At 42.2% G+C, this 21,079-nt stretch overlaps 1 protein-coding gene across 2 annotated transcripts in view; it reads right to left on the minus strand.

The window, feature by feature from the left end:
- The window catches only part of LOC139749186 (G-protein coupled receptor Mth-like), a 45,767-nt gene that overhangs the window by 18,338 nt on the left and 6,350 nt on the right, over nt 1-21,079 (minus strand). Inside the window, exons 1-3 of one of the 2 annotated variants that reach the window (XM_071662851.1) lie at nt 8,995-9,197; nt 488-2,007; nt 47-125 (exon numbers count right to left, since the gene is read on the minus strand). In XM_071662851.1, the coding sequence (XP_071518952.1) occupies nt 47-125; nt 488-1,934 (1,526 nt within the window). In that variant the 5' untranslated portion in view covers nt 1,935-2,007; nt 8,995-9,197. Of the gene's footprint in view, nt 1-46; nt 126-487; nt 2,008-8,994; nt 9,198-21,079 lie in introns of those variants that run through there. The other variant, XM_071662850.1, reaches the window with a different exon arrangement.

The following is a 21,079-nucleotide window of genomic DNA, read 5'->3' on the forward strand; positions in this document are numbered from 1 at the left end:
GACATGAGGACTGAACTGAACCAGGGTTGATGATTCCCTTACTTACCTGAGCGTTGACCACAAATCGTAACACATAACGTTCAACCAGAAGAAAGTTGCCAAGGTGGTTACATGGCCCACAAAAGCTGAGGAAAGAAAGTTTTTTTTTATGTACATATATTTTCTACGTTGCAGTTATTACTTCTGTACTTATTACATCAAAGGTAAATCTAAATATTAGTCATGAAAGTGTGCATTTCTGAGAAACATATTAACCAAGTGGTTGCATTAACTTTTAATGATAAAATCAAGCTTTTCTGATCTATCACTGATGAAAGTTATGAGAAGCCTACCAGCTCTTTTACACACCAGATATAGAGAATTGTGGCTCGATTATATAGAATTATACATAATGTGAATCTATCATCTAGGTATTCAAAGTTTAAATTCTTAGGTGAAAAGTCAGAAACAAATTGATCAGTTATTCATGAATGATGTTATGTCTCACCTACGATAACGCACTGCGTGTCGGTTGGATCCCGAATTTGTATGTTGCAAATGATGCATATGTAGGAAGTCAGCATGGCGGAGACCATTGATATGAGGCACCGGCCATTGGTACGGTCCCGAAGCTCCGGCACTCCTAGATATACAGCCATAGTAATGACCAGAAACACACAAGTCACCCCTCGCAATACATCAAGAAGGATGTGCCTCCACAGGCAGGTAATTTCTTTCTCACGGTCGCAGAGCACAGCATCCGCCTGGATTCCGTTATCATACAGGAAATTATCCAGGCAATAGTCAGTAGCATGGTAGATTGCCTTATGGATGGGAACACGAAGGGAACCATTTGTCATCAAGAAAAATTCTAGTTTATCATCAGCCCGGAGATTCAACTGAGAGAAATGGGTGCAGAGTGGAAATCCATCAACAATCGTAAAATTCTCATTAAGAGATACATCTGTAAGCTGATTGCGACTAGGGTGAAATACTGGCTTCCAAACCTCTTCTTCGCTGCTGACGTCGACACAAAATGTTTGAAAAAGAACCTGGTTCTTAGGACAGCATTTTCTGATACATGTGTTGCTTGTACATATATGGTGGTGGTGTACAAGGGGATCCAGATAACAGGTCCTGGCAACGTAATTCAGATCACCACTTTCACTGTCGAGCTCCGCGCCCACGCAGAACTCACTCTCAAACAGTTCTGTCTCAAACTCGACGGATGGCTTCCACGACAATATCGGCTGTGAAAAACTGTACAAAATTCTTCCCTCTACATCATCCAATTTAACACGACGAACCTCCGAAATTCCTTCACACGAAATGTTTTTTACGTCTCCGACCACAGATTTCCACTGCAGAAACTCAGAGTTGAACTCTACTGGTGGGGCAAAGTTATCAAAATTGTGAGCAACACAGGAACTATTTGGAGCGAGAATGTGACCTTGAGGACAACAGAGAGGTAATGGAGGAGGTGGTAGACAGACATGAGCTTCTAGGAAGGGCTGGTCGTCTCGTAAAACGTGTTCAACACAATAGTCGTCGAGTAAATTATAATGCACCAAGAGTTCTCCAAAGGGCATGATCACTATCGTCTCCGACGAATCCAATAAAACAAGCGGAACTCCATCGGGACACTGAGGCATGGCTACAGTTACTCTGCTAAATGCACTTGTGTTCATAGCAAGCACCTGATACGTTGTGGTTTCCATCACATCTACTGTTGTTGGTTCCCGTCTACAGCTGACTCCATCCAGGACTTCATCTGCGCCACACTTACATTTTCGAAGCGTAGTATTGCTAAAGTGATCTGATATAACGGAGGCTTGATTTACTGGAGTCTTCACCACTGAGGGAATAGCCGTTTCAGTGGTGTTGCCTAAGGCTGCTGCCCACAGTGTGCTCAGGAACACCGTCGCTACAACATGACACATGGTCCAGGTGTTCATGGTCTGTACTAAGATGTGGATGACGAACGCTCAGAACCTGACAAGCATCAGGCCACACAAGCACCAAAAAAACCTGGAAAGAAAACATGTTTTGTGGTTTATATTGTAAGCCATGTGTTGGGAATATATATATATATATATATATATATATATATATATATATATATATATATATATATATATATATATATACGCTCATACACGCACATATACGTATCAACATATACACATATACATACACATAACAGACATACATATATGCACATGTACATATACTTGCTTGCCTTCATCCATCCCTGGCGCTACCCCGCCCCACAGAAACAGCATTGCTACCCCCTAGGGATAAGGGAGAGAGAATACTTCCCACGTACTCCCTGCGTGTCGTAGGTGACTAAAAGGGGTGGGAGCGTGGGTGCTGGAAATCCTTCCCTCCTAAGAATCAGTCCTCTGTTCTTGACGCGACCTCGCTAACGCGGGAAATGGCGAATGTATAAAAGGCCAAATTCGTTCACACTCAGTCTCTAGCTGTCATGTGTAATGCACTGAAACCACAATTCCCTTTTCACATCCAGGCCCCACGGGCCTTTTCATGGTCTACCCCAGACGTTTCACATGCCCTAGTTCAGTCCATTGACAGCACGTCGACCCCGGTATACCTCATCGTTCTAATTCACTATAATCTTTGCATGGCTCTCACCCTCCTTCACGTTCAGGCCCCAATTGCTCAAAATCTTTTTCACTCCATCCCTCCACCTCCAATTTGGTCTCCCGCTTCTCCGTATTCCAACCACCTCTGACATATATATCTTCTTTGTCAACCTTTCCTCACTCATTCTCTACATATGTCCAAAACTAGGGAAGGGGTAAGGGGGGGGGGGTGGTGCAGAGACGGAGTTGTGGTGATGCGGAAAGGTGGCAGGTGAAAAGCCTGTTTACAGATGATACTGTGGTGTGTGACGTTTGCTGAGAGTGAAGAGGAGTTGCAGAAGGTTGTATGAATGATTTATAATGTGTGTAAGCGTAAATGATCGAAGGTAATGCGAGTAAGAGTAAAATGTAATGGTGTTTGAAAGGAAACAGTGAAAGCATAGATTTTGCAAAATATTATAGAGCGAAAGAAGAAAGTGTATTAAACTGTGTTTTTAGATACTCGGGGAGAAAGACTGGAAGAGATTAGAGAACTCAAGTGTTCATAAGCTATCTCGGGTAAGTATGGTGATATGGAAGGAGAAATAAGGGAAAGAGCATCACAGGGTAGAAGAGTCATTAGGTCCCTTAATAGAAAATGAAGGGTATAAGTGCAAGTATGGAAGTGAAGAAAGGATTAAGGGAGAGCACTAGTCCTCCCAAGCCTGGCCTGTGCAGCTGAAACATGGACATGGAATGAGTCACAGCAGTCAGGAATAAGCTGTTTGAGAAGAGAAGGTGTGTGGCCAGATGGAATGAAGAAAGAAATTAGGGAGTGTATGACAGATGTGGTATGGCAGGGAATACACAGGGAATGAACCGTGGAGTGACTGAGTGGGTGAAAAGTAATGTTTTGAAGTGGTTTGGGCGCGTGGAAAGAATGCAAGACTGGCAGTTTACAAGAAGAGGATACGGTAGCACTTTTAAAGGGGTTGGTGTGAGAGGAAGACCCCTTGTAACATGAGGTACTAGACTGGAAGAGTATTGTAGGAAGAGAAATGGTGGAGGAATACGTGGATTGATGTATGTGAGGTAGGCATGTAAGGACAGGGGTACGTGAAGACTCTTTTGCCGTGGCCATCCCTTAGATGGGAATTCCCAGAGAGAAAGGGCGTTTGAGATGTATAGATATACGTATCATACTACTCTAGGACCCCTTTTATGGAGGTCTTGCCTCTTAAAAGCTTCGTTTCAAACTGCAGCAAGGTCGTAATGGATTACATTGCTGCTTTATCAAGAAATTGAAGACAGGTGATGAGCCGAAAGCCATAGGTGGTAGAAATGTCAAGAAGAACAGTGTGGTTTACGGTATACCTTGTACTGGATGTCCGACCATTTGCTTTTGGAAAACGGGGTGATGTATGGTTTAAAAGAACAGAAAACGGAAAGCTGATGTCAGAAGTGTTTCCTAGAAGAGGCAATCACCTGTCAACCTTGGAGCTATACTGTGTACATGAAACTAAATGATGATAGTCAGCATTATTACAAACTGTCATTCAGTCCCTCAAAAGAAAAAAATGAATAATTGTATATGGTGAAAAACGAGCAGGCAAAGTGTTCGGGTTTGATTCTTGTCATGCATGGTAGGCGGGGATAGCCTGATGCTACACACACACACACACACACAAACACAGAGGTCTAGTCACGTGACAGCGGCAAGCGGGTTAGCGTTACTGACCATGAGTCACCCACGGACGAGCCCCGCCGGGAGTCGCGCCTGCATGGATTCGAATCCCGAGGTGAAAGTCGGCCCACACCCCCCAACCAGGCATTCATCTTCCTCCCGAGGTTGGCTGATAATTGGATACCTGTCTTATGCTGAGGTGTGTGTGTGTGTGTGTGTGTGTGTGTGTGTGTGTGTGTGTGTGTAAAAGGGAAGACATGGTACATATATACAAGTTTAAGAGACGGGGTAACACGAGTGTACGACTCTCTTCGTAACACAGAGAGTAATTACATGTCTGGTCACTGCACCGAAAATAAAAACAAGGCTATAACTCAAAAGATCCAGATAAGGGCAAACAAGATGGTGCTGACACTAACAGAGTACAGCTACAATGAAAGACGGAAGACTATACAACTGTTCACCTTACGAGGAGAGACGAGAGAGGAACGATATGAAGAACAGCATTCGAATCCCCCTCAAGAAAATGGATAATACTGACGGTAACTGGTTCTTCATCAAGGTGTCATTCCAGATGTTTAGCTTACTCGACGCGTACGGGGGTGTTACCGGGCTCCGTCTGTAAATGGGGACAGCGGGAGGGAGGACAGTCTTGTCCGTGAACTACTCCTCTCGAAAGGAATCTGTCCACATTTCCCTGCTTCTGGGCGTAGCGCAGCCTTGGGCTGAAAGCCCCAGCCGTTAGAAAGCTTAAAGAACAACAGGACTTCTTCAATGAAAATGGTCCTGGGGTAATTATAAATGAATAAATGAGTTACAGAGACAGTCTTGTGGCGCGCAGCACATGATAGCTATACCCTCCCCCCAACCAACCAACCAACCAAGGGCACCATCCTGCTATCCCACACCGCTCCAAAGATAACGCTAGTTACACACGCTGTTGTCGCTTGTTTTGCTGCACCCCTTTGTCCGGATTACAGTAAATCAAACGTTTCATTAACGCGTACGTAAACTACGTGCAAGTATGCTCGTAATTATTTGATATCCAGTATATTTCTTAAGAGCGTATTTCCCATTTTCATGTCTCTACAACTCCTGATACTAATGTCGTCACTTTTATCATTACTACTATTTCTGAACTTCAGAGCGAAGTGGTGGGACCTTGGGACCTTTCGAAGTACTGGTCGATGGCGAGGAAGGATTTTAGGAATCAAAGAAAGTGGGGACAAGCTCAAGTGTGGGTTTACGTCGTTCTTCTCTTGTGATTACGTCTTGGAAAGGATGTTATTATCATTATCTCTCTCTGTGTCTTCTCACGTGGGATGTGGGAGTTGGAAGATAAGTCGTGGGAATGAGAACATAGTCTATCTAGCATGAGAGAAAGTCAAACAGCTTTACTGGATCTTAAGAAAAAATAAAAATGTTATCGACGAGAATAATATACAAACTGAAAATCTGAGTAAATTATCATTCTCAGATAATTGTATTTTGTGTGTGTGTGTGTGTGTGTGTGTGTGTGTGTGTGTGTGGCGTACATCTGTGCTCCCAAGTTATTCTATGATCAAAATGTTAAAGGAAAACTTTATTTGCTTTCAATAAATTGCATATCCCACATCCTTCTGTACATGTTTACGTTCGTTCGCTTGTTTATGTTAGTTCTGTGTATCGTTTCCCGGTGTCGGTAAAAGTCCGTGATTTTCCACACATTATTCGTTCCACTAGGAACTCCCCAGGGTAGGCATATCCACCTCTTCACCCAGACCTTACAAGTGTTGTCTACGATGGAACCAGCGTCACGCCGGAACGCCCCAGAATTCCTGTGTTGCGACGTAGGTGTTTTCTCCAACCCGTCCACCGGTACAATGCACTTGACTCGGATCTCCGATTTCTCACGTCTCCAGTGAATGTTTTGTTCCGCTACATCACCACCTTTCTCTCACGGGTCATCGAGGCGTCTTTATATATATATATATATATATATATATATATATATATATATATATATATATATATATATATATATATATATTATTTATTTATTTATTTAGCTTTGTTGCTGTCTCCCGCGTTAGCGAGGTAGCGCAAAGAAACAACGAAAGAATGGCCCAACCCACCCACATACACATGTATATACATACACGTCCACACACGCAAATATACATACCTATACATCTCAACTTATACATATATATACACACACAGACATATACATATATACACATGTACACAATTCATAGTCTGCCTTTATTCATTCCCATCGCCACCTCACCACACATGAAATAACATCCCCCTCCCCCCTCATGTGTGCGAGGTAGTGCTAGGAAAAGACAACAAAGGCCATATATATATATATATATATATATATATATATATATATATATATATATATATATATATATATATATATATATATATATATATATATAATTACTCAAAGTCGCGCAATCAATAGGAAATTTTGCCATGCCATTGCACTGGAGACCTTTTTGTTCGACTGTCTTGTCTGATCAGCCCTGTTGGAGTCAAGCAGGTACTGATACAAGAGGTATTCGAATGAGGTCTTCTTCCTGAAGAAGTGCCCTTAAGAGAACGAACTTTTATGGAATTGGGAGGCTTCATGGAGTCCAAGAAAGTCCCTTGGACCCGAGCCAAGTAATTGGTCGAGAAACAAGGATTTTAAGACTGCTGAGAGTGGTGAGGGTGACGTCTTACAAGACAACGAAAGCTGTTCTAAGGCAACACTTTGGCGTGCCTTGGGTTGGTGAGTCAGACTGGTAGCATGACCCGCTCTTGCCTTCTTAGCTACTACATGTTTGTGTCTGACGATTTTTTTTTTTTCCTCTCCCTCTTAGTTGTTGTTCTTGTTCCCCTTTGCCGTTACAAATCACAGTATGTCATCATGGTTGCTTTAGAAAGGAAGAACACTTTTGGTTCTATGTACTGCCTTTGTTTCGTCCCCAAATGAGGGTCTATTTGGCGAGGCCGTATCATTGGGAGTACAAGTCTCCTTAAAGAACTTCTCTCCGGTTATTGCTTACAATCTTCATTCTTTTTATTCATTCTGGAGAACCACCAGGTGTGCGCCGTGCCACGCAGGGTACCGCTAAAAAGAATTTTTCCTGCGCGGATAAATCGTTTCCCTCTTTCTTTTTCGACGTCAAATCACACAATCTGAAGCCTTCGTTTTAATCTATTGGTACCAGAGTATATCATTTCCAAATTCTGAAGGAAGTAAGGCAGCTGTAAGACGATGTATTGAAAACATGGAAGAGGATCCTAAGGGATAGTGAAAAAGGCTTCCGTATCTTCGTTTCTTAAGCCAAGAATTATCGTTAGATGATGACTCTCTTAACCATGGCATATTACAATGATTTTAGACCACCGAGTGTTTTCCCATGACTTCTCACAAGTAACTGAGCTTCGTTCGTGGATGAAAGGTTTTCCCTTTTAACACTTGTGCCAGTTTGATGGACCAGGAAGAGTGTTTGATGAAGAGGAAGCTAAGATGGCAGAGTTTCATGCTCTCCAGAATCAACAGCATAAGCTTTATCTTTCATTTGTCTTGGGACATGTTTCTGATCAGCAGGGTGACGTCTGACGACATTTTTCCCAGCCACCTCCCAAATCCATGACATGTTTACTTTATAGTTATGCAATATTTTTTGTCTGCAAAAGCATATGAATTTGCTTCATCGATCAGTACTTCCTTGATTAAAGCTGTCAGCTGTTTTATATCATCGAATATAAATTCATGTATTAATTAATAAATGGTCGCCACGACAGACTCTTCTTAAACTTAATTCTCTACAAAAAGCTGTATTCACTTTATGAGAATTTGACTAATAATAATTTGATCAAACATTCAAATAACTCTTAAGAAGCAATGTATCCTCACATATCACTCTTGTTTTAAGCTTTTCAGTTATAATGATTCACAAGCCCTCCTAAACCAAGTTGTGGATACGAGCCTGGCTACCGTAAATCAACGGAGGACATAGAATGCGCGTGCCGTCCGCTTAGACAAAAGGACTTTAAAAAGGAGCTGAATTATACATAAAGAATTGAGCAAACGAGTGCGGAAAAGCCTTTGAAGCGGCCCACATACGCACAGAAGTGACCAATAAGCGGATGATTTACGAAGGATTAGTACAAATTTTAACATGGAGGTCGAGGAATGTAGGAGAACAGGGCCTGGGATAAGGTTAGATGGTTGACCAGATGGGAGCGTAGTGCGACGACTAGCGAGGTCTGTCCTATGGAAAGTCTTTTGTTTTTGAATCCTAGTGTCTCTGAACATGGCTTCTGCAGAAGCCGAAACGTTCAAGGAATAAAGCTCAGTAGGTCTCACCTGTGTTCACTGACCACCCCAACCCACATCCTTGTCATAGTGGATTATTCATCTGCACATACATTTCCCACGTAGCCAGTCAATGCCAGGAAGAGACGAAGAACGCCCGTATTTACTCGCATCCACACACTAGCTGTCATGGGTCAATGCATGAACATTTGACCAAATTTGGTGACTGGATTTAAAAGCGCTAAGTTCTTTACGACACGTGTTTTTATATAATACTCTTGTTTTCAGCCATTCATCCACTGTATTAAAGCTTACATAATTCCCTCCCAACTCCCCCAACCTTGACTAAATCTTGGATGCCTGCCTGCTGTAATGTACTTCAACACCGAAGATGAAATGTCATAGAACATAACAACTATACCATACAGAATGGAGATTATGGACGGACATACCTATGTATGAGATAATCCTCAGTACTGCTGCTCTCTGGTAAGGCTTATCAACAGTGTATCAGGGGAATATATCTTGGCTGTACGACACTAATAACCCTGGACTACTAATAACAAGTGTCCGGAAATCCAAAGCCAAACGTTTAAGTTGAGCGGGTCCGCGTTGGTTAACCTTCTCGTCGCTCGTCACTTCTTCGACTGTGCCCGTAAGAATGTCACTCAAGGCTAAATACGATTAATCATCAAAAAACTGTCTACATTACATGACAAATACTGAGTTTCCCATAAGTCCGATCTTCCAACTAACAGCCCTGATACTGAAGTCTTTTATTACAAATGGATATAAATCCCTCTCGCACGAAAGGAAGTGGTTTCCGGAGATAGAGAGACGCAGTTGTGCGAGGATCACAGAAAGGTGATACTCCTACTGCTTTATCGTTAAATTTGATATATCTGTCTAATATCAATATATCGTTCTCATCCCAAGGCTTGGTCATTGCTCAGTTGCAAGGGCTGGTGGGGTGCCTCAATCCCCTCCCCTCCCGGGACAGCCTCAGCCTCGCCATGTGCTTAAAGTAAGGATGGTTTCCTGTTCCGTAACACCTTTCTTCAGCATTACGTAAAGAAAGGTTTCCTTTATGTAATCGTGGTAAAGTAAAAGATTACAGTGGTTAGTTCTCGTGTTTACAAAAGTGCTATTTTTGGCTGGAGCAAATGGATCACGTTTTAGAACACTAACATGAGGCATAGGTGGATATAAAGCTTTGAATATCCTAGCCTAAACCTACACGGTCTTAGATACCAAGTAAGATGACAGATGACAAGCAAAGCTATGTTAATTAGAGGCAGAAAGGTATAGTTATTGCAATTACAAGCACTGGAGAGGTAAGCCACCCTCTGGGTGATCAGGCATCCCCGGGCGAAGATAGAAAATAAAAATATACTTTGTCATGCGAAGAAATTGTGCTCCCGACCACAACAATACTGTCTCGGTTGGTGGCGGATACCAGGTGTTGCCTCTCTGCTGTCATCTCTATCGCCATTGCTCATGTATGTTATTCACATAAATAAAGACAACTTCCTTTCAACAAAACCCGCACTTTATATATCTATACTCTTTCTAAAGCAACCCACTTTATATGAAGACAAGCAGGTATGTGACCAGGCAGGCAGAGAATAAACACAGAGTTAATGGGTGGACTCGAACAAAGAAACTGCAATAGAACAGAATAGTTAGGAAGACCGGCCACCAGTCTAACCTACCCAGCTAAGACACGTCTGGTGTTAGTGAAAGCCCGACGATGAGATAATCATTATATACATTCAATATCTTTAGATATACTGTATATAAAAAGATAGAATAAAAGGTAAAGAAAATCTCTCTCTCTCTCTCTCTCTCTCTCTCTCTCTCTCTCTCTCTCTCTCTCTCTCTCTCAACACACACACACACACACACACCACTACTGCCTCCCCATTACCTGTTTCCACCGACTCCTGCATCGTGCCTCTGAGAAGGAATGGAAGGGAAGGACAAAGAGAGTCAACACAGAGAAAAGGATAAGCATAAAATGGTGTATTGTGGGTTAAGGGAGGTAGGGACAATTGATGGGAGGGGGAGGGGGTATAAGCACTGGTATTGGTGAATGATTTTGGGTTGGATGGAGGGGTAGTTATTGTTCAGTGGGTTGGGATAGATGCAGCAATTCAGTCCCGTTTTTCTCTTTGAGTGTTTGTTCGAGTTTGGGTTGTGGGAAGGGGGATGGGGAGGACCTGGCAAGTAGTGACCAGGAGGGGGTGGGAGTGATTGGTAGGGAAAATGATATGGGCTTATGGGAAGGGAAGGAGGTGGGACTAGTGATGAGGAAAGTGGTGTCAGTGAAGGTGAGGGAGATGAGGACCAGTGGCCGGGCAAGCAGTGTGGTGGAGGCCTGGCAGGAAACACTTGTGGTGGAGGTGAAGGAGGCGAGCATGTCACTTATTTCGGTAAGACAGGACGGTATGATAGATTGGTGGGGAGTGAAGTGGTTCGGCAGGATTCTCTACAATTGGTAAGTTGTTATACTTCAATACTTTAATACTTTTTTGTTATACTTTAATATTTTACGAAGCACGCACTTACTTCCCCTGCGGTATGAGAGGTCGCGAGCATTTGTTATGTGGTAAGGGCAGGTTGTGAGGCATAAGGTGTGTTGGCAAGGGCTGCTGCGTATGATTTGGGTTGGTTTATGTTGGCAGAGGAACCAGAGAGGTTGTGTGTTTGTCTGGCTCTGCAATGTTGTTCCTTCCATCTCGGGCGTGGCCCAGACAGCGACGAGAGACTGTCGTAGACACAAGTTGGTGTCTCGGTCTTCCACTAGGCTGCAAGCTATAGTTGTCTCGCACAGTGTCTGGCTGGAGTCGTGGTCGTATTTAAGGCACTACAATAGTTCAAGGTGCTGGTAGAGCTTTGTGATTTCCCGCATGTGCTGAAATCATCGGGAACAGACTTACAAGAGTAGGGAAGCTGTCAACGCCGTGGTAACGAGTTAACACACCGTAACTTTAACGTTCACGGTCGAACTGATTTGAAGACATCGGTGACATGCATTCCGTTATTTCATTGACGGATAGCAGCAGTGATCTCATCCGGGTACAGGGAACAGATTGAGTCATCTGTATTACAGGCCAGGGTGGTGCGTCTGGCCGGGAGGAAGAAGCGGTCAGCTGACATTCTTTGTTTACAAGATCTTGAAGCGTCGCGTCGCCCTCATACGGTTGTGACCAGTCCTGATTATTACGAAGGGGAAAAAAACAACAACTTTACACTGATTCTTGTTGTTGGGGACCTGTCTCATTCTTCCTACGGTGGATTTCCGTCGCTTGGTAAATAACTAGCGAGTAGCGAGACAGCCATGGAGGGAGGGAGGTACCCGGCCTCACGAACATGACGCTTGTGTTCAGGAAACCCGGCGCTGATGACGTACGGATGAGCGGGTTTGAGTGACTAGCATCCATTGCTTGAAGGTCAGGGTGGGGATATATATATATACATATATATATATATATATATATATATATATATATATATATATATATATAACCCGAGACCCCAGACCAAGCAAACTCTTAGACGATCACCAAGTGAACCAACCTCCCTCCCGTAGGTGAGAAGTGGGTAATGCAAGTTGGGAGGGAATACGTGGGACCGGTTATACACGCTGGTCCCCCCCAACTGACGAAGGAAGGGAAGAAGACATTGGTGGAGGTATAGACCTTGAACCACATCGGTGCGGATATAAATCCTGTACCACCTTGGAAGAGAGAAGAGTTAGAGTTGACCTAATCATTACACTTAAATCTTTTTAAGCAAAGGACGACGTAGACTAAAAAAAAAAATTCGAACAACGTTATGAGTGTAAAACTCCCTCCCCGTACAGTACAAATTGGTAATCACACACACACACACACACACACACACACACACACAACACGCGCACGCACCTAGAAATCCCACGAGTGACTCAGGCCAGTACCGACGCAGCAATGACGTCACGCAAGGCATGTATTGCGTCACGGGTGAGGAAATGAACCACTGTCGTGAAGTCTTTGTTTTGTACATTATGTATTACTGTGACCACATCAACAATTACCCCCCATACTGGATGGTTGTGACAGTCGTTTGACTATGTTCATGTACCTTGTTGAGCATGAGCTGTTGTATCATGTAAATGATCTAACACTATCATTTTCTGTCCAATAAACTTTAATAATAATAACATTGACAATAGTCCCTACCCACCTAGCAGTTATTAGGTACGTGGGTGTTAGCCGACTGTTGTGGGTCGCATCCTGAGGGAGGTTTAACCTCTCATACATTCCCAAACAAAGAGCACAAACGACTTTCCGTAAAACAGTTATTTAACTTTATAAATTCAAATACAATTCGCTACACTCCATCAAGTTTCTTTTCATATCATGTAATACATTACATAAAGAAAACGTCCAACGCTCAGGTTCTCTCGTCACAGGAGGCGTACAATATCACGCATATCGATGTATTTTACACCTAAAAATCCCCAGACACTGCGTTTAGTCCGAGCGGACATCGCCCCTCCTTTCCCCCCAAAGCCACCGTCAGACTTATCAATGGATCCCCCGCCAAATCCCCCTCAAGCCCGTCGTCATAGACAAAACCCTTCCCCAGTTAAGGGAATCCCACGGCCCGTGAACCCCATACCCCAGAGACCCATGGCATTCCCCGGAGAAACTGGAGATACAGCGAATCACAGCGGTGTGGTCCTGAGTCACGTGTGCGCAGCATCACAGCCCGATGAAATGGACGACCAGAGAACGAGAAATATTGGCGGACGGAATAGGAAAACAAATGAGTATATATATATATATATATATATATATATATTTTTTTTTTTTTTTTTTTTATACTTTGTCGCTGTCTCCCGCGTTTGCGAGGTAGCGCAAGGAAACAGACGAAAGAAATGGCCCAACCCCCCCCCCATACACATGTACATACGTCCACACACGCAAATATACATACCTACACAGCTTTCCATGGTTTACCCCAGACGCTTCACATGCCTTGATTCAATCCACTGACAGCACGTCAACCCCTGTATACCACATCGCTCCAATTCACTCTATTCCTTGCCCTCCTTTCACCCTCCTGCATGTTCAGGCCCCGATCACACAAAATCTTTTTCACTCCATCTTTCCACCTCCAATTTGGTCTCCCTCTTCTCCTCGTTCCCTCCACCTCCGACACATATATCCTCTTGGTCAATCTTTCCTCACTCATTCTCTCCATGTGCCCAAACCATTTCAAAACACCCTCTTCTGCTCTCTCAACCACGCTCTTTTTATTTCCACACATCTCTCTTACCCTTACGTTACTCACTCGCTCAAACCACCTCACACCACACATTGTCCTCAAACATCTCATTTCCAGCACATCCATCCTCCTGCGCACATCTCTATCCATAGCCCACGCCTGGCAACCATACAACATTGTTGGAACCACTATTCCTTCAAACATACCCATTTTTGCTTTCCGAGATAATGTTCTCGACTTCCACACATTTTTCAAGGCTCCCAAAATTTTCGCCCCCTCCCCCACCCTATGATCCACTTCCGCTTCCATGGTTCCATCCGCTGACAGATCCACTCCCAGATATCTAAAACACTTCACTTCCTCCAGTTTTTCTCCATTCAAACTCACCTCCCAATTGACTTGACCCTCACCCCTACTGTACCTAATAACCTTGCTCTTATTCACATTTACTCTTAACTTTCTTCTTCCACACACTTTACCAAACTCAGTCACCAGCTTCTGCAGTTTCTCACATGAATCAGCCACCAGCGCTGTATCATCAGCGAACAACAACTGACTCACTTCCCAAGCTCTCTCATCCCCAACAGACTTCATACTTGCCCCTCTTTCCAGGACTCTTGCATTTACCTCCCTAACAACCCCATCCATAAACAAATTAAACAACCATGGAGACATCACACACCCCTGCCGCAAACCTACATTCACTGAGAACCAATCACTTTCCTCTCTTCCTACACGTACACATGCCTTACATCCTCGATAAAAACTTTTCACTGCTTCTAACAACTTGCCTCCCACACCATATATTCTTAATACCTTCCACAGAGCATCTCTATCAACTCTATCATATGCCTTCTCCAGATCCATAAATGCTACATACAAATCCATTTGCTTTTCTAAGTATTTCTCACATACATTCTTCAAAGCAAACACCTGATCCACACATCCTCTACCACTTCTGAAACCGCACTGCTCTTCCCCAATCTGATGCTCTGTACATGCCTTCACCCTCTCAATCAATACCCTCCCATATAATTTACCAGGAATACTCAACAAACTTATACCTCTGTAATTTGAGCACTCACTCTTATCCCCTTTGCCTTTGTACAATGGCACTATGCACGCATTCCGCCAATCCTCAGGCACCTCACCATGAGTCATACATACATTAAATAACCTTACCAACCAGTCAACAATACAGTCACCCCCCTTTTTAATAAATTCCACTGCAATACCATCCAAACCTGCTGCCTTGCCGGCTTTCATCTTCCGCAAAGCTTTTACTACCTCTTCTCTGTTTACCAAATCATTTTCCCTAACCCTCTCACTTTGCACACCACCTCGACCCAAACACCCTATATCTGCCACTCTGTCATCAGACACATTCAACAAACCTTCAAAATACTCATTCCATCTCCTTCTCACATCACCGCTACTTGTTATCACCTCCCCATTTACGCCCTTCACTGAAGTTCCCATTTGCTCCCTTGTCTTACGCACCCTATTTACCTCCTTCCAGAACATCTTTTTATTCTCCCTAAAATTTACTGATAGTCTCTCACCCCAACTCTCATTTGCCCTTTTTTTCACCTCTTGCACCTTTCTCTTGACCTCCTGTCTCTTTCTTTTATACTTCTCCCACTCAATTGCATTTTTTCCCTGCAAAAATCGTCCAAATGCCTCTCTCTTCTCTTTCACTAATACTCTTACTTCTTCATCCCACCACTCACTACCCTTTCTAAACAGCCCACCTCCCACTCTTCTCATGCCACAAGCATCTTTTGCGCAATCCATCACTGATTCCCTAAATACATCCCATTCCTCCCCCACTCCCCTTACTTCCATTGTTCTCACCTTTTTCCATTCTGTACACAGTCTCTCCTGGTACTTCCCCACACAGGTCTCCTTCCCAAGCTCACTCACTCTCACCACCTTCTTCACCCCAACATTCACTCCTCTTTTCTGAAAACCCATACTAATCTTCACCTTAGCCTCCACAAGATAATGATCAGACATCCCTCCAGTTGCACCTCTCAGCACATTAACATCCAAAAGTCTCTCTTTCGCACGCCTGTCAATTAACACGTAATCCAATAACGCTCTCTGGCCATCTCTCCTACTTACATAAGTATACTTATGTATATCTCGCTTTTTAAACCAGGTATTCCCAATCATCAGTCCTTTTTCAGCACATAAATCTACAAGCTCTTCACCATTTCCATTTACAACACTGAACACCCCATGCATACCAATTATTCCCTCAACTGCCACATTACTCACCTTTGCATTCAAATCACCCATCACTATAACCCGGTCTCGTGCATCAAAACCGCTAACACACTCATTCAGCTGCTCCCAAAACACTTGCCTCTCATATATATATATATATATATATATATATATATATATATATATATATATATATATATATATATATATACATTATATATATATATATATACATTATATATTGGAAAGGATCACAATTTTGCGCGTGATCAAGATATTCCTATGAGTCCACGGGGAAAATGAAACACGAAAAGTTCCCAAGTGCACTTTCGTGTAATCATCACATCATCAGGGGAGACACAAAAGAGAAATATAACAGTCAGTTGATATACATCAAAGAGACGAAGCTAGGACGCCATTTGGTAATGGCGTCCTATATATATATATATATATATATATATATATATATATATATATATATATATATATATAAAGACACGCTCCCTAGCACTGCGAAAGCCTCTTGCAAAGTACAACCACTCAATGGAAAAAAGATATCTATAGTAAAATCGCACCTCAACATGCTCGACTCTCATTTCTGTGAAACAGCACTAAACCTGTTCCACCCAAACCACCTATATCCTGAGTAGAAATGAAAATCTTACCCCTGCCTCACACCTCCGTAACCTCTACGAACAAAACAATAACAAAACACATACTAGAATAACCCGTCGATTATTTAACAACCGTTCTCTCAACCCAGGTCTTAAAATCACCCTCCCAGATATACACCAATCAGAAACCACACTCCCCTGACATACAAGTCGTACGCTTACCCATCTGCGATACGGACATCACCCATCCCTATAACATTACAAATACCGTTTCAACATACCCGAAGACATTTCATGTCCACCATGATGCAAACTTCCACAACGAAGACACTGTGCGCTCGCTCCTTAATTGCCCTGCACTCGCTACACATAGACGCACACACATCACTACACTTTATGACCTAAGTGTGTGTGTGTGTGTGTGTGTGTGTGTGTGTGTGTGTAAAATTATCATTATTACTATTATTATGACCTATGTGTGTGTGTAAAATTATCATCATTATAATTATGACCTATGTGTGTGTGTGTGTGTGTGTGTGTGTGTGTGTGTGTAAAACTATCATTATTATAATTATGACCTATGTGTGTGTGTGTGTGTGTGTGTGTGTGTGTAAAATTATCATTATTATTATTAGTATTATTATCGTTATCATTATTACCATTACATTCTCCATTATTATCATTATCGTCATTCTCATTATCATCATACAACCCCTTTCACCTGGTAGGATGTGCTTAAGACCGAGGTGGGAGGGCAGCTGTCAAGTGTTTTTCAATATTATGTGTCGGGTTGGGAATCTATAAGCGCTTGAAGTGTGAATCCATGTAGTAAGCTTTTCATTTCTTTTTAAGGTTAGGTTAGGTAAGGCATAGTTTGGATGCGAAGGGTCTAATGCTATTTAAAGTAACGATCCCCATGCATTATTGAGGCGAGTTCGTGGTCACTAAGGTAGCCAGTGACTGTTCTGAGTGCTCGGTTTTGTGTGCTTTACAGCTTTGCTTTTGACATGATTGATGACCAAACAGGTGTGGCGTAATATAGGTTAGAGCGGATGAATTGCTGATAAAGGATACTGAAAGATCCATGTTCACAGGCAGTCAGTTTGCTTGTTACATTCGTGTTTTTTTTTGTTTGTCTTGTGGTGAGCCAATATGGCGTGTGATGCCCACAACAGTTAGTGCTTTGTTGAGTGATCCTTTAAGGCGGCGGGATGGTGCAGGCTTGGACTCATGTCCTTCTGGGGTCAAATGGATGGCTGAAGACTTCAGTGGTGAACGGGATATTATGTTTTCGGTGTAACTTTGGTTCACTTAAATAAATAAATAAATGAATATATATATATATATATATATATATATATATATATATATATATATATATATATATATATATATATATATAAGAGGTGTTACTGGACTCCTTCGCGAGCTGCAGCATTGTCAATTAACGAAAAGTAAAAAAAGTCGTCAAGGTAATGTCGCTCCGAAAGAGTTCATTTCAAAATTCTGACTGAAGCGCAACTGCAGGAGCCCCATAAACGAGGCCCTGGGATTATATGATGATGATGATGATGATGATGATGATGATGATGAGAGAGAGAGAGAGAGAGAGAGAGAATTATATACAAAGATAAACAAGTACCGAGATACAGCTGACAGTCGAAGAGCGACGGCACCAGAATATATAGATAGATTCACTAAATTCTTCTTCTAACTTCATCAGCTGTTTACAACATTCTGAGCCATCTCTACCACATGTCGGTCTTACTGTTTTATCAAAGCCAAACTAACGAGGTTAAATTAATTTTGTTTTCCTTACGTACACCATATATATATATATATATATATATATATATATATATATATATATATATATATATCCTGGTCTTAAACGTATTCCACACCTTATCTTCACACATTTTCTTCCCCATTCATTTCAGCCTGTTTTTCAAAAAGGCCTCGCCTTCTTCTTTTAGTATGCTGGTTCTAGTGGCTAACTGATGAATCGTCATTTGGCAAGGAAAAAAAACCTACCATTCCATGTAAACAATAAAAAATGAATTACTAACTTAAAAAATGCAAAAACTATAAATGATCTATCTCTTTAATACAAGAATAATAGTGTTGTCTACAGGTAACTAATATACTCTTGCTTGAGGTAGTGAAACTAAGCTACATGCATTATACAAAGATATACATGGCTTTAGAATTAGAATTATCTTGTGAAGCAAGTATTAATTTTTCTGTTGCTTGACGTTGACGGCCATAACGACCCTTCAGCTGACAATGTTAAAACCCAAACAACGAACCTACCTCAGTCATGGAATGTGTAGCATTCAGCATCCTAACATATAAACACCCCATGTTAGTCACTCCATCAAGGTTGTAGACGAAACAATGTAACCAGCGCCTTACACTTTCCCAGCTGGAAGCATCTTGGATTCCTGCTCAGTCGAAAACAAAGGCACATACTTCTTCCAAACAGGAAATACTTCTAAATGTGGCCCTAAAAACAAAACGACAAACTTGAAATAGCCTAATGATGCTTGCAGAGAGTTATACCAAAGCACAAGCGTAGCAGGAAACATGGCACACACTGTTTCTAAACAGGATATCATGCTGGATGGGGTCCTTAAAGCAAAACAACAAATCTAAAAAGGGAAATATCTTGGTGATGTTGGTGGCTAGTGTTTATACCCAAGCACAAGCACTAAAGCAAGCCGCCCCAAGAGGGCCTGATCCAGCTGCTGAAGTGTCACGTTCTCCTGGCGATAAAGAACATCGAGGAATTCGTATCTAAACACACATGACGGACGAGCGCAGTCCGCGATCTCACAAAATCTACTTAACATCTGATCATTTGTCTTCCTAGTTCATCAATAAATTCACGTTACCTTCAAGAGTCAGGGAAGAGTTATTGTCTCTGCTTTTACACAAGCAAGAGCTCGGCCTGGGATAAACGATGAGATCCCAGACACCAAAGAATAGCTAGACCACCTAGGCACTCCGGGGTGTTATTGCAAATGGCAATAGAGGTTCACAAAACCACCAGGGGACATTAAAGGTTACGATATACGCAGTAAAGACAGCTTATAGCCTTTATAGCTTAAAATTCAATAAGTCTGACAGTAATAGAGTTACTAGACTCTTGAGAGGATTCATCATCAACTACGAGAAAAAGTATCAATCCCATTTCCTTTAAATGTTTGCCGAGACAGCACTAATTAAGACCATCTCATTAATTATATATATATATATATATATATATATATATATATATATATATATATATACACACACTACCCTAGGCCAGGTTCTCATGTAATTTACCAGCCCCTGGGGTTGGATGAATGGCTGGGTTTGCTGTAGACTGGCTGCCGGGACCAGAATTCGAACCGATGCGGACTCGACTTCAGGCGGCCCGTCAATACGTCACGGTTGGCAACGCTAACCTTGACAACAAAGAGTTGGCAACGCTAACCTTTACACCACGAAGATATATATAATACAAAGTTTCTCTTAAGGAAAGAGAAAAAAAATAATAATACTGAGGCAGACGCTTACAGATCTCCTAAATGTTTCATGGAGTTATGGAACCAAGTAATTTCCCGTAGAATATCATATACCCAGACATACATTCAAAGAAAGTGTAACAAAAGGTAAAGGGAAGGGACGATAAAGACAGCAATAAAGTCTTTAGAATCCAGGTAACGAGATATACAACCAGAGTTGCCAGATGTAGGTATACAGACCATGTTAAAGTGGAACTGCGACATCTCTACTTACCACTAAACCTCAAAACCTTGTATTTCTACCATCCAAATCATAGGTCATGGACTGACATTTAAAGAGGATGTGACCAAAAGAATCCTATACTCGTTTCGCTCCATGACAAGACGCTTACAGTGTGTGTTCTCTCATTCTTGCATCACTGTCATACGAAGGTTCCTTCACCGTCACATAGTGTGTATTTGAAAGGTCTACCAGGCGCTAACCAAGTCTTCGTGACTGGTAAGACGGGTGGCGACTTACCTCCTTCTACCCAGTATGGACTTGAAAGTACAAAACGCTTAGGTATACATTGCCTCGGATCCATGTTATTCGCTGATGCAAAGCGTTGACTAAACAATTCAAAATACATACGACCTGCCTAAGGAGCTGGAATCTGAAACTGCTTTGAAAATGATAAAAGTTCTACGTTCCAAAGGAACATGACATAAGTGGCGACTGCAAAATTTCTAAGAGTCACTTGGTATGTAGAACTAAAGAGATGTAAGCCATTTGATCCTTTACAACCTGAAGTGGCAACCATTATTTAACTGTACACGATGAGAGAGAGAGCCCAGGGTGATCTAGAGAACAGCAATTTGGAAAGAGAGAATATTACCCTAAAGAATGACGAGGTTACCCAGACGATTCT

The sequence above is a fragment of the Panulirus ornatus genome, chromosome 6 (genome assembly GCF_036320965.1).
Source record: "Panulirus ornatus isolate Po-2019 chromosome 6, ASM3632096v1, whole genome shotgun sequence".
Lineage (NCBI taxonomy): Eukaryota > Metazoa > Arthropoda > Malacostraca > Decapoda > Palinuridae > Panulirus > Panulirus ornatus.